At 34.5% G+C, this 23,771-nt stretch overlaps 1 protein-coding gene across 1 annotated transcript in view; it reads left to right on the forward strand.

Annotated features, from left to right (window-relative positions):
* Positions 1 to 23,771, forward strand: part of LOC143230777 (FRAS1-related extracellular matrix protein 2-like) — a 129,630-nt gene that overhangs the window by 72,127 nt on the left and 33,732 nt on the right. The window contains exons 3-4 of the mRNA XM_076464902.1: positions 14,037 to 14,183; positions 20,790 to 21,020. Of these exons, the coding sequence (XP_076321017.1) occupies positions 14,037 to 14,183; positions 20,790 to 21,020 (378 nt within the window). The remainder of the gene's footprint in view (positions 1 to 14,036; positions 14,184 to 20,789; positions 21,021 to 23,771) is intronic.

Below are 23,771 nucleotides of genomic sequence, written 5' to 3' on the forward strand. Positions count from 1 at the left end.
ACAGTAAGAGACCAAAAGAATAGGTGTAAACTATTTCTCTGAATGACGTAGGACTGAGTTTCAAAGCCTGAAAAGTGTCATTACGCCCCGTAAGTTTTACATACTAAGAATAGGCCTACTAATTTTTAACAGCTTTTTTAAAAAACTTATTTACTTCAATTGAATATGCTTTGCGACTATCAAAGGGAGTTCAGAAGTACGTGGTGTGCGTATTAAAAGTAACAGCGAGCTGATCTGTTATCTCATAAATGTTGTTTTGTCAGTACATTTCACGTTTATAAAAAATCTCAAATAAAGAAATATTATTTCTATGCATATGATGAATGTAGATAATTTGTTTTTGACTTAGTCGATGGTTAAACATTAGTAATTGTAAGAAAAATAATTTTAGCATTATTTACAAATGGAACTATTTTATGATGCATACGATCCTTTAATTTTATGGAACTTGAATGAAACATCTAACACAACAAGACTTCTTAAGCTAACTTTAATAATATAGTTTGTTCATATAAAACACACACGCTCGTCATTCCTATAAATACATAACATTGATAAAAAAAACTAGAAATTTAAAAACCTGCAAACAGAGATGGAACAAAAGTAACAAAGCTTAAGGTACTATAGACATTGTTCACTCGAACTACAAGCCCTTATTCTGGCTTCATGCTGTTACCAAGAATTACATTTGGTAGAGTTAAAATAGGGACTTGTAGTTCCAGTAAATAATATCTACAGCATTTCTAGCGTTGTTTGTTTACTCTTCTACGATCTCTAGTTACAAGTTTTCAAATTCCCAATATTTTAATCATCATGTTTGCTGGCTTTTTATTCTTAACTATGGTAAAGGATTACTAGATATGGCAGCTAACTTTATACATTGTAATGATAATAAACTTACGGTTTTCACTTTATACATAATATTTGGGTTAGCTGCCTAAAGATACCGATTGTACAGTGTACAAAGCATTGAGTATTTATATCTTACAGTCATTTAATGTTCCTGTATCAATGACTGGTAATTCCCGTTTCATCCTGTATTTAAGCGTTTTAAAGGAACACTGGATATTTATAAGAAAACTATTTTCAAAGGGTAATGATAGCCTTGTTTACCATAGAATTTTCATGTTTATAGCTTATATAAAATATAGACAAACAACTCAACTTTTCAATACCCCTACAACTTTTGCAGTACCTTATTTAGCATTTTATAAGAACTTTGGTTTTAATGTATCAAGCCGTTTTCGTTGTAAGCTGAAAAGAAGATAATAATAATTACAGACAGGACGTTTTGAGATTTCCTTTTCTTTGTTAGTCTAACATGCGAGCTTTTTTGTACATTTTTATATTTTTACAGTCTTAGCAATAAACAGTAAAAATTTTAAAGCGTTGTTTGAACTAAATTTTTACTTTTTACGGTTCATTTTACCTGAATGTTATATACTGTTTTGTGTATTTTTTGTGATCCCTGTTATGAACCACTTTCGTGGTTCATGATAATATTAATCACACTTAACGATCTTTATGTGCTAACGTAGTGACATGTCATGGGGGCGACATATTTACTGCCTAAACTAGATGCACTTCTACGGAGTCCCCCACAGTGTTCTGTTTCAAGACTAAATAAAAGCAAAATTAAGACAAACAAATATTTTTATTTCTTTTGAAGTTCATGTGTCATGCTGTGTTGTAGCCTACAGAGTGCGTAATTCTTCTTGTGATTCATGGCATGCGCACGTTTTACAAACGTCGTGACAGTACAAATTGCAACTTTAAGCGTCCCTTATGTGACATCATCTTAGTGTCAACCGAGTGACTGACGTATAACACATTACTGTATTGTGGTGCGGTTGGTTAAAACAGGCGACACCTCCAGGCGGTCTCAGGCTCCTCCTTTTGAGAAATAATTCATGGCCAAATCGCGACCAGTTGAAAGTACGGTGATGCCACAGGTAGACGTGTGATTGTGAAGATGTGAAAAGCCTTTGCGACAGTAAAAATTCATATAGCAACTTTGAGATGTGGATTCCAATATCATAAGTTGAATTAATTATACTGTCCATGGTATTTTTCTTTACCTCTTTTGTATTTGTGACTTATTCACATGAGGATTTTGTGAACAAATAAAAAATCGGTCTTTCAAGCAATTTGATACATAAATATATAGTAACAAAAATGTTTAAAAAGTCGATGAGATCCCCGTATGTAGTTTAGAGATAAATGATGCAGAGCCAAAGAACACGAAATTTTGAAAAGAAGAAACGTTCAGTGTCCCGTATGGAAGCGGAAAAAAACTTGCATATCAAAACATACAAGACAACAGCGAAATCGACCCCCCATCCATACAAAACGGACAACATCATCATCCTCTGAGCGAATATTCTGGTTATAAAAGAGAACTTTCTAATCCAAAATACAATGACTGCAATGAAGCTACTGGTAGCGAGAAGAAGAAGATAAATAATAACTTGAAGATAACGTGGGTCAAACCATTTACAAGTTTCTAACAAACATTGAAGTCAATCGTTTTCTTGAGAAGGATTGCCGAAGAAACTGACATCAAAGCAATTACATCGGATCACATTTCTGTCAAGTCCTCTAGTCATCTTTATTGAATTATTGTCTTTTATGTCTTCTTAAACGTTGTATTGGAAGCCAATTACACTTAGTGCAGGGCCTGTAGAATGTTCCTTAAGACTGGCCTTGCCAGACTTCACAGAAAATTCTTATAGGAGAAACCATGGTGCCAGGCAGCAATGTGATCACACCAGTAAGAATGAGCATAACTGACAATGAAAGAAGTACTTGAAAGAACAGTTCGGGACGTGAAACATTGTTCTACTAAAGAAGTAGCGCCAAGGACAGTTAAAGACCCAGAATGTTGCCCTGCTGAAAATAAGCCTAGTATCTTGTGAAGTAACAGTTTTCTTACTACTATTCACATTCAGTACTGAATGATGACCTCAGTCGTATTTCTAGAACACTATTCTTTATAATTATTATCAACTGAACGAAGTTAAATTCAAACCTACTTAAATAAAAACTGTAAACAGAAAAGGACACGTTATATATACAAGTAGTATAACACATCTCTAAACTTTGGTTTGTAGCCTTTATATTTTATCCGACCAGTTACATTTATTTTCTCGTTACATTGCATTTTCCCGTAAATTTTCAAGCCATCCTTACTAGCCTAAAGTCGTGCTAAAATGATATTAGCAGGGAAAGCCTCATCAATTCTTTAGATGTTTGTAAGCCTCACGTGAAATGCATATAGTTAGTGTAAATATCACGTAACTATGATCTATCTGTTTAGTATGCTTTGGATTTCTGCGCTAGCGTATCTATTTATGCAAAAAAAGACTAAAGGGAAGGCAGCTAGTCATGACCACCCACAGCCAACTCTTTTATCAACGAATATGGGATTAACCGTAACGTTATAACAGCCTCATGGTTAAAGGGGATGCGCAATTTTGGTGAGATGGAGATTTGAACCCACGATCCCAAAATTGCGAGTCGAGCGCTCCAACTCACCTGATCATGTCAGGCCTTTTTTTTTTTTGTCATTAGAGTAAGATGTCCCACGAAATTTAGCTTCAGTGTTGTTAAATTAGAAAACAGTGTTTTCTGTTAAGAAAATTACACAAATACAAATAAGTTGCTAAGTAGAAGTTTTATTATGATTTATTCAAAGTGTTGTGGTTGTAAATACTGAAAAAGTGGGAAAGGTATTTATTCGATATAGTTAATTTAATTTGATGAAGAAAACATTCCGATAGGGCGATATAAAAATGTCAGTCATTCCCTTTGTTTCATTCAAAGAATCAAATATAACAAACCCCTTAAGGTTGTAGTTGTTGCAGCATACTGCCCTCTCGTGGTCAGTAGTAAAAATTACAGTAGGTTATACCTGTACTCTAGCTGGTCTCTGGCCTACTCGTTTGGGTCATGTGAGCGTAAGATGTTGTTTAGATTGAAAACACCATTTAAATGTTTCGTGTTTGGAGACGTCGACTTATTACACAAATGTTAACGTACGTACACACAAACTAATTTTGAAAAGCACATGACTAATTTACAAACTCGAAAAGGTCTTAAACTTTGATCTGCTTAAATCCAATAAGCACAACTGCTGCCAAAGGTATTAAATTATTTATTATAGTTTACATTTGCGTTAGGCGTGGCATAGTGGTTAATATGCAGAAGTGTAAATCCAAAGGTCTAAAGTTCGCGTCCCTTTGCCACAAAGTCGTTTTTCGTACTTCACAATTACGGATGTGTTATACAAGTAACAGTGCACTTCCACGAGTTGGCGGTGTAAGGTGTTATCTATCTATTTTCTTCATCACTTCACAATTTGGAATGGCTAGTGTACATATGTAGACCTTGTATGAATATCCTTAGCAATCAAATAATGAGGAAAATCTGTACGGATTACTTTTGGGTCTATAACTGTTGTATGAATATTGGTTGAATAAAGGTCGACAAATTTTGTGTTCAAATTTTATTGTTCAGGATTGTGGAGCAGCAGATGAAAGTAAACATAATCAACCACAAGAAGGTAGAGATAAAACATCTAGACAATCCTATTGCGTACCGACGTCTTTCTATCTGGGCCTTAGGCCCTGCCAGACGTATACACCCCTCATTATGATTTGTGAGTGAACTGGAAGCCCCTCTAAAGGCTCTCGTGAGTATACAGAATCACTCATAATCATAGATCAAACCGTGTTACAGCTTCTTCAGGCTCATTTATTTAGAAAATTGAACTGTCTTTCATGACATGACGGAGAAATGACCTTTTTAAAGAATCTAATTACTACTATAACAAACTGTAAATTTTACCTCATAACCAAGTTATTTTCCTCACCATTTCTATCCAATGTCAACGAGTTCATAAACTGCTCATTTTTATTCTTTCAGCTGCAGTCTGACAATTATAAGATACTGAATACACTTCTGAACTTAGTAACCTTTTTTACAAATATTTGTTTAAGTTGTTGTGCACTCAATACTCTCGTAAGGAGCGTAGCAGTGGCAGGAAGTTGCAAGATCCCTCCAAGAATCTAAAATTCCACTGTATCTGTTTTGTTTTTTCGAATTAATACTTTACTTTTATGTAAATCACTTACATTTTCTTATGTAGAAGAAAAGGCCCACATTTTTTTTAAAGGCTCCCCCATACCTACTTACCCACTCTTTATTTCAGGCTACGCCTCTGCTTGTAACATAATAAATGAGCACTAACTTTTCTCCAGTTTCAAGACTCTCTAAACAGACGTGGTCTGGAATTACAAGACAGTTCATTATGATCTGTAATATAAGCACTTGATTTCTACAACATGCAACTGAAAGTTTGATTAATGTTAACGAAATAGTTTAAATATTTCGATTTAAATCATTCTAGAGGCTATAATTTCCTATAAATTCTTACTAAAACAATCTATTTACATAGATTAGCACTAAATATCAACCTCAAAAATAATAATCTTAATTTGGTATTTAACAACGAATAGACAATGCCATATAACAAAAACTTTATGATGTCTAACTTATGTGATAGAGCAGTGGCCTCGCTTGTTATAGGTCCCCGGTTCGACTCCTAGTTCATTATATTTATACACATATATCGTGAAAATAAAGACTTATCACAGTTCGGTCAGCTTAAGATAACTTGGTTGGTAAATATAACAAACAAACAAAAAGCGTTTACAATGTTTTCACTCTTGCTAATGAGCTGAGAATGGTCAAATAAATGTGAGTTATAGGGTTCATAGTTTATGTTCTAATGCCTAAAAATCGCGCTTCATATTTGGGTCCGTCAGTGCTTCATACGAATGACAGTAACCTAAGAGTTGACAAACTACCTTCCCTGTAATAACGTCTATCCTGTCAGTTCAAAATTAGGGATGACTATCGCAGATAGCTCTTGACTAGTTTCACACGAATATTAGCAACAAACAAACTCTTGCTGAATGTGTGACTATTCACGTCATTCACATGAAATGCGTTTTATCAGAGCGACGTTATGAAAAACATAACAAACTATCTTGTTAAGGTGTAGACGCCTTTTCTTTAGCTGGCGAAGCATGGTTATAATTATACTTGTTGTAAGACATTAGCTTAATATGTTTTTAAAACTACATTACTTAGTGCTTGTCGTATCCCCGTAGGGTCAAAGAGCTCTGGATTGAAAACGTCGTCAACAATGAATATAGTAAATATAGTGCGGTTAGAATACTATTATTATAATATACTCTTGTAATTCTTGGAAATCCATAAGAAACTAAATAAAGAACGTAGTATTTAAAAAAAATAATAGGCTTAATACTGATGTCTTATGATTATAACAGAACATCTATTTGACATCATTATAAATATATTGTTATAAATTAATGTACGGAACACTCGTTTCTTTATTTGAACATATTTGGTAAGGTTCGTTTTAAGCCTTCGTTTTCATGAATGACAATGATATGGGTAATGTCATTCATTTGAAAATAAATGAAAATACACAGTTTTAAATAGCGTTATTTTTCAAGAACTCTACAGTTTTCAGATATTTGGTTTTAATAAAAATGGCGCGTGCTTCTTTAATATATTTTTTTTTTTACATTTTTGTTTCATGGTGCTAAAGATGTACGAATGCAACAGTATCTAGGGTTAGCACTCATCCATCGTACAACATTGGCAAACACTGAACGATTACAAGAGTTAGAAAACGGCAGTTTAAAGTATATTTTAGAAGTATCTCAGCAGTTTGCTGTCAAAAATAAAAAAAATATTTTACGATTGAACGAGAGAAAAGAGCATACATATACATTGTGACTTGAACAAAATAAATTAAGGATTCGCATCAGTCTGTAGATTAAGTAACAAAAACTGTAGTCTTTAATCCCGTTAAAGAAATTGATCTTCGAACATTTGAACAATTTTCAATAAAATTTGCAGGTAATTGTCTCCATTGAAAAATAGTGTGGACATTAGTAAGCATTTACATTGGTTCAACTGTTTAAAATTCCTTTCACGTATTTTTCGTGTAAAATATACTCATGAATCGAAACGTTTTGCGTGATATGAATTTCTCTACAATAGAATGAGTGGCTAGCATGCCATAGCTGTGATTCTGAGAATTTGTAGTTCGAACACCTTTGTGGAAAAACTAGCTCTGCACTTCAGGGCTATGAGTATGTTATAAGAGTAACAGTTCGATTATTCGGTCAGACAAGAGGAGTCCAGGAGTTGGCGATGGGTGATGTTGCCTAGCTGCCTTTCTTCTAGTGATTTAATTCAAAATTAGGGTCAATATGAGTAAACAGCCATTCAGAATCTTATGGTTATGGCATTATTATAAACTTTAGAATAATTATCCAACCTGATGAAATATTCAAAGTTCATATTGATTTCTGAGCACAGGTTTCTCATAATGTTTCCATTTCTAAACATATTACTTCAATATATTTTTCTGATAATAACAGAGTGAAACTGGTTTTTAAAATCAGTTTGTTTGTTTATTCTAAATTTCTTGATCTTCGAATACTCCCATGAAATTGTTAGCAAACAAATCAATTCATGGAAACCTCATGGCTGGATTAATTTCCTCCTTCCACATAAATATCTCAAAAACGCGTACAAACCGTAGCGAACGTGTATATAGAAGTTTGCTTGGTTTATAGGGACCATTAGTTAACTACAACAACTGTTAGTAAATGAAATATGTTCCTTTCTGTCCAGGACAGCTGACCCTTAATTGACCCCTACAGAGATAAGTACCTGGATAATGGGCTGGCAGTGTAGAGCAGGCACGTGATGTATATTCATTAGATGGTTTTTCCTGGCCAGAATATTAACCAGGAAAGTCGACTGGGATGTTCAGTACAAACGAACATTACGTCACTCACTGGTATGAGTTGGAAAGTATGACAGCTAGATAGATAAGTTGAATTAAACCTAGCAAGCATTTTAAAAGTTTAGCAACAGGTTAAAATCCTATATCAAATAAAACAATTGTTTTATTTTTAATCGAAGACGTTTTAAGGTTATAGTATAATCTAGTAATAAACATGAAACTAAACTTTCACGACCAGTATAATAGTAATATTATGCATCTGACACCAGGTGTTATTTGAAAAAAAATCTATTTGTATATAGAAAGTTACTTTGATTTTTTTACAACTAGAAAATTCGACATTTGTAGGAGAATTATTAATTTTCTCCATTTCTAGGTGGGTTCTGATCCCCGTCACACCAAACATGCTCACCCTTTTGGCTGTGGGAGACGTTATAAAGTTGTGGTCAATCCCACTCTTCGTTGGTAAAAAAGTAGCCCAAGAGTTGGCGGCTGGTGATGATGACTAGCTGTCTTTCCTCTAATCTTACATTGTTAAATTAGGGACGGCTAGCGCATATAGCCCTCGTGTAGCTTTGCGCGAAAATAAAAAACAAACAAATAATTTCTGGGTTGAATATCCTATTCCTAAACTTCCAGCAAAGGGATGCTTTAAAACGTTTTGTTTTCTGTACTAAACCAAAAGGAGATTTTCGTTACATCAAAAAAAAAAAAAAAAAGTGCGCATGTGCCGCAAATAATCGTTTGAAGTGTCTCAACTTTAGTAAATATCTACTTAAATCAGATAACATATCAAACAAATTTCGAACCTCAAATTCCTGGTCTGATGGTTAGGTCGCTCTACTCGCAATCTACAGGCCACGGGTTCGAATCCCCATCACTGAACATGCTCGTCCTTTCAGCTGCGAGGGAGTTATAATATAACAGTTAACCTAACTGTTTGTCGGTAAAAGAGTTGCCAAAGAGTTGGCGGTGAGTGGCATTGATTAGCTGCCTTCCCTGAAGTCTCTCACTGCTAAATTAGGAACAGATAGCGCACATAGTCTTCGAATAGCTTTGCGCGAAATTCAAAATAAACCAAAATGACGCCTCTATAACACGTGGTTACAATGACTTTTTTCATTATTTTGACTACTACGTTATCTTGTTTTAGGGTTAGGTAAAACATAAATCAGCAGCTCAGGTTCACTAAGTAATCTCTTCTGCTGTTCACGGTGTTACATAGCTGATCCTTATCGTTTACCTTTTTCAACCCGAAAATGTTTCAATATAAGAAGATAAAGGACGCTCTCTGTACTAACATTATTCATAAAAGCGTTAAAACTATCATATAGACAAAGGTACAAACAAACAGATGGCGAGAGACACCCAGATTACGTCATGCTAACTATCAAGCTAATAAGCCTTAAAGAAACTAGTTAAAAAGGAAGCGACTGGAACACTTATAAACAACACCATCGTGTTGAAGACAGATTTGAAATTAAATCCATGGGAAAGCAATAGAAAGTGAAGGAAAAAACCATGCACTTAGCAGAAATGGTCTATTTGCTTCGTTTTATGAGTGAACAGTTTTTTGTTTGTTTACGGCCTTGAGCACCAGTTAGACATAAGCTGACTGGTACACGTCGATCTTACAGGATCATTGACTCCGTTGGTTATAATTTGCAATGAGTCATCTAAGAAAAAATCCAGTTAGCTTTTCATATTATAATATATGTAGGTGAACTTAATAGTATACGGAGCTCGTTTATAGTAGTTTTAACTCCACCAGGTTGGTATATGTGCGTGGAAAGTGTTCAACAAAATAAAATATTAATCATATTACACGGGATTTTTAACCAGATGATTGAGTATAACTAGACAGGGATTTTTAACCAGATGATTCAGTATAACTTGACATGGATTTTTAACCCTATATTTGAGTGTAACTAGACAGGGATTTTTAACCAAATATTTGAGTATAACTAGACAGGGATTTTTAACCAGGTGATTAAGTATAACTAGACAGGGATTTTTAACCAGATGATTGAGTATAACTAGACAGGGATTTTTAATCAGATGATTCAGTATAACTAGACAGGGACTAGACTAGTTTGTAACGAACCAGTTACACGACTGTCTGTACTCTAAGTTACAACTTTCTCTTACTTCATACATTGAATTTTATATTCAAGTAAAATTACAACTTTTAAGACTCACAAATTTAGATAAATAAGTTAGTATGCACGAAAACATTCATAAACTGAACGGTAGACTATGATAAACCACATAAATGTACTAAGGACACTCATTCTGGTGGTATAACATATATCGCATATAGATTAATAATTGTGAAAGAAACCTTAAACGTTTATAGTGTTAGAGTGGTTCAATTATATCATGCATATCTTACCATAATGGACGTAGCGTGTATATCAGTATCTATGTATGTAACCAAAATTTCTGCGCCATCTGTTGAATGGCACCATAAACAAAATTCCATAAAACTTCTCAACTTGAGTATCCAAAGTTCCGACAATTAGAAAAATAACTGTGGTATGTGCAACAATCATTTCTTTATAATCTAACACAATTTTCTCTTGGACTGTGCGTGAAAGTTTGATTATATCTTTATTAATGTATTTTATAAACGTAGTACAGAGAAAATAGTATTGAAAACTATTATTTTTGTAATAAACGGAACTACTTTTAATATATAAAAATTTTACAGTTGCATGTGACTGAAGAACATAATCCGAACATCTTCCCATGTAACACTTCCCAGGAAATGTTTCTTTTTTTCGGAAAATGTTCGCTTTTATATATTTTTTCAATGAAGTATGAATACTACGATGGGTAATTTTTAGCACAACCACCTATTGTTAGGGCTGCGTTTCTACAATATAACTATAAAGAAAGGTTTCTATGGTACTAGTAGTCTCGATTTACTTTGTTGGAAGGGGAGTTAGTAGAGTATAGTATAGTATAGCCCATTATGTATTGTAACACAACTATGTCGTTGCTTCGTTAATGTTACTACAACGTTGTTTATCGTACTTTTGAAAAATATAACGAATAATATCATTGTATTAGTATTTTAACTCTGAAGGCGATTGAAGGGACGGTTCCAGTTCTATTAACACAGAATAAGCCTGATCTTCTAGCTGGAATATACTGAGAAAGAAATACAATCATGTTGTGTTAAGAAGTTCTTATAGTAACTATTTATACGTGGCCCAAGAAAACGTTAACTGTATTCCAATTAGACGTTTCCGGTCATCGTTATATTTAAAACCTCATAATGTGTTCTACACAACTTCATGTGCATTTTCATCTCATAACCTAGCAAAATCCCTGGTTTACTAACATCACCACAAATTTTACACATACACACACAATAAAAACTTTCAGTTCGGTTTTGTTTGTTTGTTTTTTTAATTTCTCGCAAAGCTACACGAGGGCTATTCTGCGCTAGCCGTCCCTAATTTAGTAGTGTAAGACTAGAGGGAAAGCAGCTGGTCATCACCACCTACTTCCAAATCTTGGGCTACTCTTATACCAATGAATAGTGGGATTGACCACCACATTATGACGCCCCCACGTCTGAAAGAGCGAGCATGTTTGGTGCGACAGAGATTCGAATCTGCGACCCTTAGATTATGGGTCGAGCGCCCTAACCACCTGGTCATGACGGACCTATTCAGTTCTGCTCTGAACGAGTCACAATCTGTGAAAATAGTAAATTGATACGTTATTTTGCGTTACTATATATTTTTATTCAAAATAAAATACCATAGGCGACAGGATGATTCAAAAGTGTGTTTGTTTGAATTTCGCGCAAAACTAGCTACTCGAGGGTTATCTGCGCTAGTCGTCCCTTAGTTTGATGTGGTAGACTAAAGAAAACGCAGCTACTCAACACCGCTAACTCTTTACAAACGAATAATTAAATTGACCTTCACATTATAACAACCCCACAACTAAACAATTGAATATGTTTAGTGACAGGATTCGATCCCGTGTCCTAACAAACAGTCCTGATTTAATGAAAGGATTTAAAATGAGAGAGAGAATAAATTAGAGAAATGTTATAGGTGGAAAACTGCTACTGCTGTTTAGCAAATATATCTGGAGTTTATTGTAGCTGAAGGTTAAAATACGTCCAGGGTATGAAATAATTATCACATGTTTTATGTTTTAATACTAGCAAACTTTCAACACATTTATTATTAGTTAACACTGCTATTCACTAAGAGTTCGGTTACCAAGAATTACCGTCACCTAAAGTAGGAATTTTCCGCTTGTTTAACAAAGTAACCGCGTAGTGTAGCAACTATTTCTGTCATTCCTCAACTAATTTAATAAATAAGTAGGTCATAATACTGTATCCTCTATTGTTCATCTTCGAGATGGATATAGAGAAAATAAAATAAATTAATTAATCGCATATTATATAACAAGGAAATATCCTAGCATAAAGAAAGTAACAAAACCAAAACAGTTAAATTTGGTATTTGTTAGTTTAATCATGTCTCATCTTCTAGCTGTTAGGATTTGGCATAGTATTGTGGTCACGGCTCTAGACTCGTAATTTTGTGGATCACGGGTTCGAATATTGTTGAAAAATGCTAGCCATTTCAGCGTGTTGACGAGATATGATGGTTAATCCTATTACTTGATTAGAAGAGTTGGCTGTGGATGTTGATGAATAGGTGTGTTTCACTTCTGAATTTGGAACGGCTAACGCAGATAACTCTTGTGCGAATTTCAATTAACAAATAAGTTGTAGCTAATTTGATTTTGCTATTAATAAATTGTATATTTCGTAATTCTTGTCGTTAACCGTGACATATTCCGTTACATTTCCTTTTCAGATATATACCATTACGTTTTAATAAATGTTTTATAAAATTGTAATGATTTTTATTCAACTTTGTGTATCTCAGTAGTTTAATAATATTTAACTTTACTATAAAAGATAAATGTTGTAAGATTAGTACATACAAAGCTTAAAATAAGCTATTATATTAAATCTTCTATATAAATGTTGTATAGGAAAAATTTAAAATATGTGCAAGAAAATGGGGTCTTAATTAAATGTAAATACATGTATATAATTTGTTATACACAAAATCAAGCCTAAACAAAAATATCAAAAACACTACAGTAATCAAAAGGATCCCCCAGGGTATAGGCTATAATGTGGGAAATAAAATGTACCCTAGGTTTTAAAGGTTACTATTAGGGTAGGACCCACATTGCGGTGGGGACACACTGTATATCAGTCTTAACCTCTGTTCGCCAGTCTCACTTGAAGAATAATAAAATAATTAAAGAAACAGAAATAAAAATTAGGTGTAGGTGCTTAAGCCCACGACGTTCCACATCTATGTCACCCTTCACAGCCCGCAGACAGTTGTGAGAAGGTGACTGCTCTCCGAAGTAACAAATAAGAAAATAAAATAAAAAGAATAAGTTATAACCAGTTAGGGGTAGGTAAGTTAAATCAATTTATCTTCTGAATTTGGCATTCCAGCTCCCATTATGGTGGTAAGGCACTTAATAGTAGCCCAGTAGACAGATTATACTAGTTATTGTAAAGAATCCCAACCAAGTTTTGTTTATACTTGTTTTTGTTTATAACAAATTATCATTTGTCAGAGATTTGGATTTTCTGTTTTTAACGTGATCCTTTCTTTTGATTTTGTTTTATTTTACTTGACTGTTTAATATTAATATTCTATGTATATATAATAGTTTGTTATGACTTAAGAAACAAGCGGAAACAAAAATAATAAACAAAAAACGTTGCACTGATTGAAAAGATCCCAGGATACAAGCTCTAATGTGGGATTATAAGATTACCCTAGGTTTTGGAGGTGACTGCGGAAGTAAGATCCTCATTAATAGACTGTGTATCCCAACCGCAATACGGGTCCTATTCTTCAGACACCTCCAAAACCTAGGGTACATCTTATAATCCCACATTATAGCTTGTATCCTGGGATATTTTCAATCAGTGCAACGTTTCTTGTTTATTATTTTTGTTTCGGCGTGTTTCTTAAGCTATAACAGACTATTATAATTAGTCAGAAGTTTGGATTTGCTGTTTTTAACGAAGTCATTCCTTCTGATTTTGCTTATTTAACTTCGTTAAAATGTATTCATTTTAAATAATATATATATATATATATATATATATTATCAGGTGCAAACGAATTACCGGATCAGGAATTTCGACTAAACTGGGCGTGGATATCTCTGGAATACGATACATACGAAGTAAATGAAACGACAAAGTACTTGAAAGTTAAGTTATTTCGAAGAGGCTATTTAGGCGAGACGTCGTTTATTGGTATGTATGAATTGTGTCACATTTAGTTAATTACTTATTCCGAAACTGGTTTAATAGAAATACATTTCTTTAAAAATATTTTATCAAGGAAATGACACTTAAATTGCGAAAGAAATGTTATTAAACCTTGCATGCGGTATCTTTCTGTATTTCACGTGTCCTTCGTATCCCTGAAAGTGTTGTATACACTTTAGCTTTTCATTGCACTTTATTAACTGTCTCTCAAATACGTGGAGGTAAAAAATCATGCAGCAGTAACCATACTTCCTTAAATTCTAAATATGGATTGAAATTCTTGTTTTACCACCTTATATTTAATATTTGTATGTCCCTCCTCCAGTGGCTCAGTCCCAAGTCTAAAGGCTTATTACGCTAAACATCTTGCTTCGATACCCGTGATGGACACACCACAGAAAACCCATCGTGTGTCATAAAAAAAGTTGATAATTTTATGTAAATTATGCTGCACATGCGCAGATGTAAACTCTTTTCTGCGACAATGTGTCTTAATTACTTAACTTCAAATCAAGTTTCATGCTGTAACCATCACGTATATACTTTAAATGTCATTCTGATATAGAATACTGTCGATGAAGTTAAAATAACACAATACACATCTTTGAAAATATTAAGATGTATTTGAGGGCGAATGTTGTATATATTTCATAACTTATTATTTAGTTTGTTCATTATTAACACTAGATATGAAAGTGAAAAAAAAATGTTTCTAATCATTAGTGAATCCATAACATTTTTTTTAAATGTAACACGTATTACTATGTTAGCTTGATAATAATGAATAATAAATAATTAATAATAAACTATAGGTCTTTAGTCTGCTGAACGTAAGTTTTATGATTCCGCCAGGAGCAATTTTCTAGCTACACTGAATCTTCTAAACATAAAGTTTATATTTTAACTCTAAACTTTCTATTAACTATCCCATTGAATTTTTATCCATTTAATTTATTCCCTTAATGTTACTTCAGTTCAAAGGTCAGGCCACAAAGGTGAGAGTGTGATGAGAGAAAACTAGCCCATAGTTAACTCTTCCCCAACCCCCAGCGGCACAGCTATAAACCAGGTTTCGATATTCGTGGTGGGCAGAGCACAGACAGCCCATTGTGTAGCTTTGTGCTTAAATTCTAACAAAACAAACAATCATTCCATCCTGATGCTCGTATCTTCTGCAGTTGTTCGTTTTTCTCGTGTGATTTTTGAAGTTTTCATTTTTCTAATTTTAAACTGTCATAAGAAATATAAAGCACTTGGTTGTGCAGCTTCAATCTTAGTAATTTATGATAATAATACATGTATTACAGAAAACCTTTAGGTTTTATTACGTTCGGTTTTCTCAATTTCAGTATCAGTTTATTATTTTATTTAACGTGATTTTCCCTTCACTGTTTAACATTGTTTATACAAATTAAAGATGGACAAATATGTAATTATTTAATTATAGTAACATGCACAAAGCAAAAATGACTCCTCATTTGTGTTGACATAAAAGTATAACAATATTTTATTTTCTCTAAAGACAGGTATATAATCCCCGGCATGGCCAGGTGGTTAAAGCACTAAACTCGTAATCCGAGGATCGTCGGTTCGAATCCCCGTCACATCAAACATGCTCGCCCTTTCAGTCGTGGGGGCGTTATAATGTGGTGGTCAGTCCCACTATTCGTTGGTAAAAGAGTAGCCCAAGAGTTGGCGGTGGGTGGTGATGTGATGACTAGCTGTCTTCCCTATAGTCTTACACTGCTAAGTTAGGGACGGCTAGCGCAGATAGCCCTCGCGTAGCTTTGCGCGAAATTCAAAAACAAACAGGTATACAATATTAAACTATATTAATAAAATTGTGAACGTATTAAAATCGGTAAAAACGTTGTTTTAAGTAGTAAATTTATGCTGTTTTATTTGTTGATGTTGAAGATGAAATATTTATATCCAACAAACATTCAACAGAAAAAGAATGTGACGGCAACAAAATAATTAACGAATTTACAAGTCAAAATATTCGAAACGCCGTTTCGCGCAGTGTTTCTCAATGTTTCAGGTCACACCCTTTTTTTTCTATATAATAAATTTTGCCCTCCCTTCCCACGAAAGAAACACTCACCTAATTTAAACCGGGATATACATATATCTATACGTAAACAACGACAACAATAAACTTAGTTTAAAAAATACACACATACACATAACGTTTTCCTGTCGCTTCTCACGCTTCTTCCCCGTCAAAAACAAAACAGCGATGGCTGGGGGCGCAACATAGAGTTTGAGAACTTCTGGTTTAGTGCAGCTAGTCCAACTACCCTTATGAAAGATACTTATGAGCGCAGAACCGTGAGGGATTTATGTTACCTATACATATATATATACATACTAAGTTTATATCTAAGAGAATAGATACATATATCTTGATATAGGAGGAAATTGGAAAGTTACATGCATAAATGTAAAACGGGTGCTGCAAATATATTTTCTAGTCCTAATTCTAAGCTGTCATTACACATATAAGTAACTGACAATGATGAAAAATGGCATTCCAATCTCCATCAGAAGAAACGTAAGAAAAATATATTTAATTCGCTATAATTTTGACCTGGTTGATTTTTATTTAAGTTCTAAGTAATTAGTTTACTCTTATTGGAAGTTATTATAATTAATAAATTTAATGGTCTTTTATGTCTCACGCTTGAGATAGTCAGTTGTGCCTAATTCCTTAGTTAACCTACCATATTCAAGAAGTTCTTTACTAAACACTGTATAATAACTTTAACCGTGGTTAACATTACTGTAGTATATCTATGGTTTAAGTATCTGGTTAACCACCGTCATCACATTTCACACTGTTGTTAGAGAAACATTCTGTCATCTGCATTACACAAACTACCTTTCAAACTTCATTACATGCTTTGTTCGGTAAGAGAGTTTTATCCCTTAGTTAATGTTATTCAGGTTTAGTCAAATGCACGTGGAGGTTTAAACTGTCTGGAATGTCATAAGGGCATCTCGACAGTCAACATTTATTTATTCAACAGGAAACCGAACTGAGTTGCCACATCGCAATAATTTTCCCTTGTCAGTTTTGCTGACTTGAATTACATAATTAATGTTATTTTTTTAAAGACTAGCTTCAACGAAGGAGTGTGTATATATATGTGTGTTTGTGTGTATTTTATACATGAAGTCATTTCTATTTTTATTTCACGTAATACTACGATTAATCTCTTAGTGATGTAACCTGTATATTAACCTACACTGCTTGGTGGTTCAACAAGCAATGGTAAAGTGGTAACTTATATTCAGTTTTGGAAACTAGATATGTTACGTGTACTTTAAGCACAAAACTATCCAATGGGTTATCTGTACTGTGCCCATTAGGGATACTGAAATCCGAATTATAGCATTGTATGTCCTTAGACACAGCTCTGTGCCGCTAGAGGGCACCGAAAGAGAATGTGATAACACGTTATCTGCTATGAATGGCGAGACTTAATTGCTGACTTACGTTCAATGGATAGACGTGCGTAAAGCTATGTATACGGTTACTCATGTTTTCCCTTTACTAAATGAAATTCCATCAACTGTTGGTAACTTTCGTTTTTAATTTGCTCTTAATGTTTGTTTATACAAAGCTGTTGTTAAATACCAAGTTTTATGTAATTAATAAGTGATCAGTGAACTAATACATAAATTCACAGTTTAATAAATGTACACTTCTTTTATTATGTTATGGCGTTGGTCTTTCGTTTGCAAAGGTCTTTCTTCAAAATAAACGAATCTCTCTGTGGACCAGGTACTGAATCACTACTGACACACTGCTTACTTAAGCCTACTTGTGTTATTGATTTCAGAAGCAACTCCGTTCTGACCCCGAAAAAAATCTCGTGACGCCCATGAGTGAGTTCAAATCGTGAAACTACGAAAAAAAGTGAATTATAGAAAAGTCATATATATATATATATATACGTATAAGTAAATGATAAAAAATGACATGACAATAAATAAGCGTGAACTCCGTTAGGGCTAAGTTAACATAACGTTCTTCCGTGTGTAGCACTAAGTCAAATAACCTTCCTGAAAAAGCTTTGTCAAAAATGTCCACCTTTAAAGGTGCTCTTGTCTCTTGGTGACCCTTAAAAGCAGCGTACAGGTCAAGGCTCAACCATGTTGAATTTTAAAATGTATGGTGGTAGAATTATGGGGTGTCGGGTGGTGTCAAGACGTGGAAAATATTGCTTCAAATCGCTTTCAATGATAAAACGACGCGGATCGTATTTTATCCACTTGTCGCAGCGTGACACTCCACGAGGCTACGCTGTGTATCAATCTAGCTTTCTTCTTTTATAGTGCTGCTATTTTAGCACGCCTTTTTTTCGGTCTTCATTCCCTAGAAGTATTCGGAATGTTTGTTGCAAATCAGAGAAGTGTGTAAACGAATGATACGGGGAACATTCTGAAGGAAGTCGACCGGTTATGGGCTCGTTAACAAGACGTGGGCTCCGGAGCGAAAGTGTTTCTTGTCAAATCAGAGTTTTTGTTGACGGCTATCCGAAACTATCACAGTCTAGCACGAGCCATGACGTTGACGTGTAGCTGATATTTTTCAAACTCAACAGGCCTGCAGTGTCCGTTTACTTATATAAATCGGTGTACGTATTTTTAACACACTGTATATTTTTCGTATATTTTGAGCTTTCGTTGTAAACACAATTGTACATCTTGATTTAATTGCCTGTTTGTTTGTTTGTTTTTTGAATATCGCGCAAAGCTACATGAGGGCTATCTACTCTAGCCGTCCATAATTTAGCAGTGTAAGACTAGAGAGAAGGCAGCTAGTCATCACCAACCAACGTCAACTCTTGGGCTACGCTTTTGGTGTAACAGGGATTCGAACCCACGACACTACCAATTACGAGTCGAGCGCCTTAACCACGTGGCCATGCAGGGTGCCATTTAAAGAAAAAATATTATTGTGAGAAACATTAGATTTATGAAATCTTGGGCAAGCTTTGTAAATAGATTTTGGGTATATGGATTATGACAGCTGTTACTAAACACAAAACGCAAATTAAAGATCTAAAGTTATATGTGACATAACATGCTCATAAATCCAAGATCCGAAAAATCATGTTATATAAAAATGTTTTCATGTGGCCAAGAGGTTAACTTATTAGTTTATACGCTAAAATTCATTGCTAGATTCCTACGGTGGACATAGTCCAGAAATACCTGCTGAACATCTTAAAATAAACTCCTAAATGAAAATATTCAAAGTAAAATTTACTACATATATTATGGGTTAAAACAAATCCAAACGCAACTCTATTGTTTTATTTAGAAACCTCCCCTACCTCGCCCGGCATGGCCAAGCGTGTTAAGGCGTTCGACTTATAATCGGAGGATCGCGGTTTCGCATCCCAGTCGCACCAAACATGCCCGCCCTTTCAGCTGTGGGGGCGTTATAATGTCACTATCAATCCCACTATTCACTGGTGAAAGAGTAGCCCAAGAGCTGGCGGTGGGTGCTGATGACTATCTGCCTTCCCTCTAGTCTTACACTGCTAAATTAGGGACGACTAGTGCAGATAGCCCTCGAGTAGCTTTGCGCGAAATTCAAAACAAACAAACACCCTCCCTCACCCCTCCCAGTGAATCCGTGGTAAGTATGAGAACTGGCTTTCAATACCCACAATCGACAAAACACATATAACTCATTGTGTAGCATTGCGCATAACAACAAAACCAAAATCTTTAGAAACCGATATTATTGTTGAAGTTAATATTATTTTATTACATTCGCTCAGTTTTTTAAAGTTTAGGCAGTTCAGTCTTACTATATGCATTATTGTTGACGTTCAAAAGCACTTGTTATGAACTTAATACATATATGTGTGTGTGTACGTGTGTGTAAGTACATATATATACACACACTTGATTTTTACTAGTCAAATATTTATTGGTAACAGGTGTAGAATATTGTTTTTGTGAGAAAAAATCGCTTTTAGCTTTTGATGAATGAAAGTGTTATAGGTTGAAGCACATTTTACAAACTGATACAGAATGATGAATTTTATAACCACCTCAGTGTGGGTTTCTGTGGCAACAGTTCGATAGGCATTCAGTGCAATAGTTACAGTTAAAAAGAAAAAAAAGGCTCAAAGACTTAGACGTTTTCAAGGGCGTGACGAATGTCAAGTGTGTGTGCTACAAGATGATAGAGTGCAAAAGTTAGATATAAATCAGATATTTGTCAAAAGCCGGGAGCATGATGGTAAAGGTTAATGAATGATATATTTCGTCTGACACAAGATTAGTGGGGTAGCTGAGATTTGGAAGCTTGGAGGGAAAATTCCCAGAGGACTCTAAATCCGGAATTTCTCTCATTATTTTCTTTTTTTCTAACTGTTTTTGTGTAGGTTTTGGAAAACATCTTTCTGGAGGTAAAAGAAATTTCCTTCATTTGTCTCTCCTTACTTCTATTACTCCAGTAGGTAAAGCTGCCTTATGTTGTTGTTGTTTCCAAATAATTCCCTACACTTATTATAATCACCAATATAATATTCTTTAACAGCAATGGTATATTTTACTTTTTATTAGGTATTAAGACGAATAACATTACAGCGAAGCGGGGCGAAGACTTCGGTAAGCATTATGCCGAACAAGTCCAGTTCAGTCCTGGACAGACGGAAGCTTATTGGAAACTACGAATCACAGACGACAGTTTATTTGAGAATGGCGAAGAGTTTGAGATCGTGTTAGAGGAACCAATCATGGCTGCCGTTGAATATCCTAATAAAGCTATAATAACTATTTTGGATGATGAAGATGGTGAGAAAATCATATGTTGTTGTTGTTTTTTTAATCCTTCCAACATCTGTTCATTACAGGTTTCACGCCCATAGCTAAAAACATTCTATACTTACTAAGTGTTAAATACCACAAGTTGCTGTAAAAATACGGAGACGCATGACTGTTACAGCTGTTGTTTGTCATCTATTATAATAATACTATGTAACACAAATTTTGTTCCTGGATAGTATATGTTATTTGTTAATTGCTTATGTTGTAAAAGTACAGAAAATGGCAATTATTCCTTTCAAACTTTGCTTTTGTGACCTGGATAATCAAATTTAGAAATTAACCTATTTTCTCTGTAAAAACGGGCGAATTTGCACATTTTCATTTACATAAGGTATGAATAAAACAACATATGAATCAAGATTTACACGTATTTATACTAAAGTTATACAAATATATAGTTTTTTGAGATTTGCATCTATAATGTAAATCACTTTCACGTATCAGCCCCATATATAGTCTCTCATCATGTTTTCGTTATACGCTCCTGGTAGCGGCGTTTAAAGTCCAGTTTATTTTGGTGGAAGCGCTCGCCTTGCTCCTCTGAGTATGCTCCCATGTTCTCCTTGAATTTATCAAGATGAGCGTCAAGGATATGGGCTTTCATAGACATCCTGCAGCCCATTTTGCCGTAACTCTTCACCAGAGCCTCAACCAGTTCCACATAATTTTTAGCCTTGTGATTGCCCAAGAAGCCCCGAACAACTGAGACAAAGCTGCCCCAAGCTTTTTTCCTTCCTACTGAACTTCTTGGGGAATTTTGTGCGCACCAGGATCTTTTTTATTTGTGGCCCAACGAAGACACCAGTTTTGACCTTTGTCTCAGACAGCTTAGGGAAGAAGTCTCGAAGGTACTTAAAGGCTGCAGACTCCTTATCAAGAGCTATGACAATTGTTTCATAAGACCCAATTTTATGTGCAATGGTGGGAACAACATCTTCTGGAGGTCCACTAGTGACTTACACTTGACATTATACCTTCCCACAGAGAACTCGGTCCGTTGTGGCCAGTGTTTTCTGTTGTCGTACGCTACGGTGTCCCTACTGTCCCAGAGGCAAATATAACAGAGAAATTTGGTAAAGCCTCTTCGGAGATCCATCAGGAATGCCACCATTTTTAAATATCCAATAACCTCCCTGCCGTACTCATCATACTTGAAGGCTTCTAGAAAGGCCTTGACGCTGTTGTATTCCTCTTTGAGGTGCACCGAATTTTAAAAGGTCTAAAATTTTTATAATATAAAATGTTACTATTAAAGCAAGCAAAAATTGTCCGTCTTACCTTCTAGAGTTTTTTGCAGTGCTCGCAGGCAAAATGAGGTGCCCAGGGTTTGTCTTGATCCCCGACAGGCATGCCGAAATATGCCTTGTAGGCTTCACACACTTTAGGAGATACTGTCACAGAGTACATTTTCGCTCTTGTCTTGACAAACTGGCCACATACATAGCAGAATGCGTCTGAAGAATGCTTGCAGCTTCTTGATGCCATCTCTGATAAAATCAGATAGGTCTATGTGTTCACTTAGGTAATTAGAACTAAACTGAAATGGTGAGTGGTGAGCCCTGTATATATATTACTATGGAAAGTTCTAGAAAATTCTAAAAGGTTCTTGAAAATTCTCGTAATTTCTACAACACCCTAGTAAGTTCTTGAAAATTCTTGTAAGTTTGAGAAAATTCTCTTTCATCTACTCAGCACTGAATCTACCTAGAATGTTCTGTAAAATAGGTAAATTTGTAAATTTCATTAGTCAGGTCACAAAAGTCTGAAGAGAAAAATAGGTGTTTTCCATTTACATTAGGCATAAGCAAATGGGAAATAACACATTTTGCTTAGTAAAAATTTTGTTACATAGTGTAATATTCGGTTTTGTGTGTTCTGTATTATCTAAATGCACAAAGTCGCCCATTTTTCAACGGATGTGAACAAAAGGCAGATGTAAATGTATTTTAATAGGCATCTTGTACAATATATCAAATGCTTATCAAAGTTGTTTAAAACAGGTCTATCGTTACATCGTAGAATAACATTGTAATTTTTTTCAAAGAACATTTAGTAAGGTAAAGCTTAGCCCTACCTAAACTAAAACAAAGAACATTCACAAGTTACAGTGTTAATTTATCTTTTTTTATCGAATGTTAGGCCTAAGACAAGTGAAATTACAGATTTCGGTATCTGCGACTGGAATTATTTTGTATTATTCTAGAAATCCTGAATTTAAAGTACACTTGAACCTCTTCCTTCTGTCTGTACTGTAGTTTTTCTTCCTGTTAGATGTTTATGATGCATTACAGAAATGTTGGAGTAAACCGCACTTCCTATGACCACTTTTAGAACATCTCTAATGATCGGTTTTGAAACGTCTTTCACTTATACGAACAGTTCTTTACAGACAACACATTTCACCACTTCTCGACTAATACAAAACAATTTACATATAGTTTCAGCCTAGAAAATTTTGGAGAAAAGCTATCAATTATCTCGCACATTTTATCAAAATTTTAGTGTTTCAAAGTTGAGTAAAATACCGTTGCTTTGTTTTTCTTTTCTATTATTGTTGACAATATTGAAGGAATGGAGAAAATCACTTAATGTTATGTTACAGCAGTGCTGTAAAGTTATTTGTAACAAAACTACTTTAAGTAGTGGTTTGAATAACAATCCAACAGTTTTTGAGTAAATTCAAGTTATGCAATTAAAGTGATTGAGAAATGAGTAATT

The sequence above is a fragment of the Tachypleus tridentatus genome, chromosome 10 (assembly GCF_004210375.1).
Source record: "Tachypleus tridentatus isolate NWPU-2018 chromosome 10, ASM421037v1, whole genome shotgun sequence".
Taxonomy (NCBI): Eukaryota; Metazoa; Arthropoda; class Merostomata; order Xiphosura; family Limulidae; genus Tachypleus; species Tachypleus tridentatus.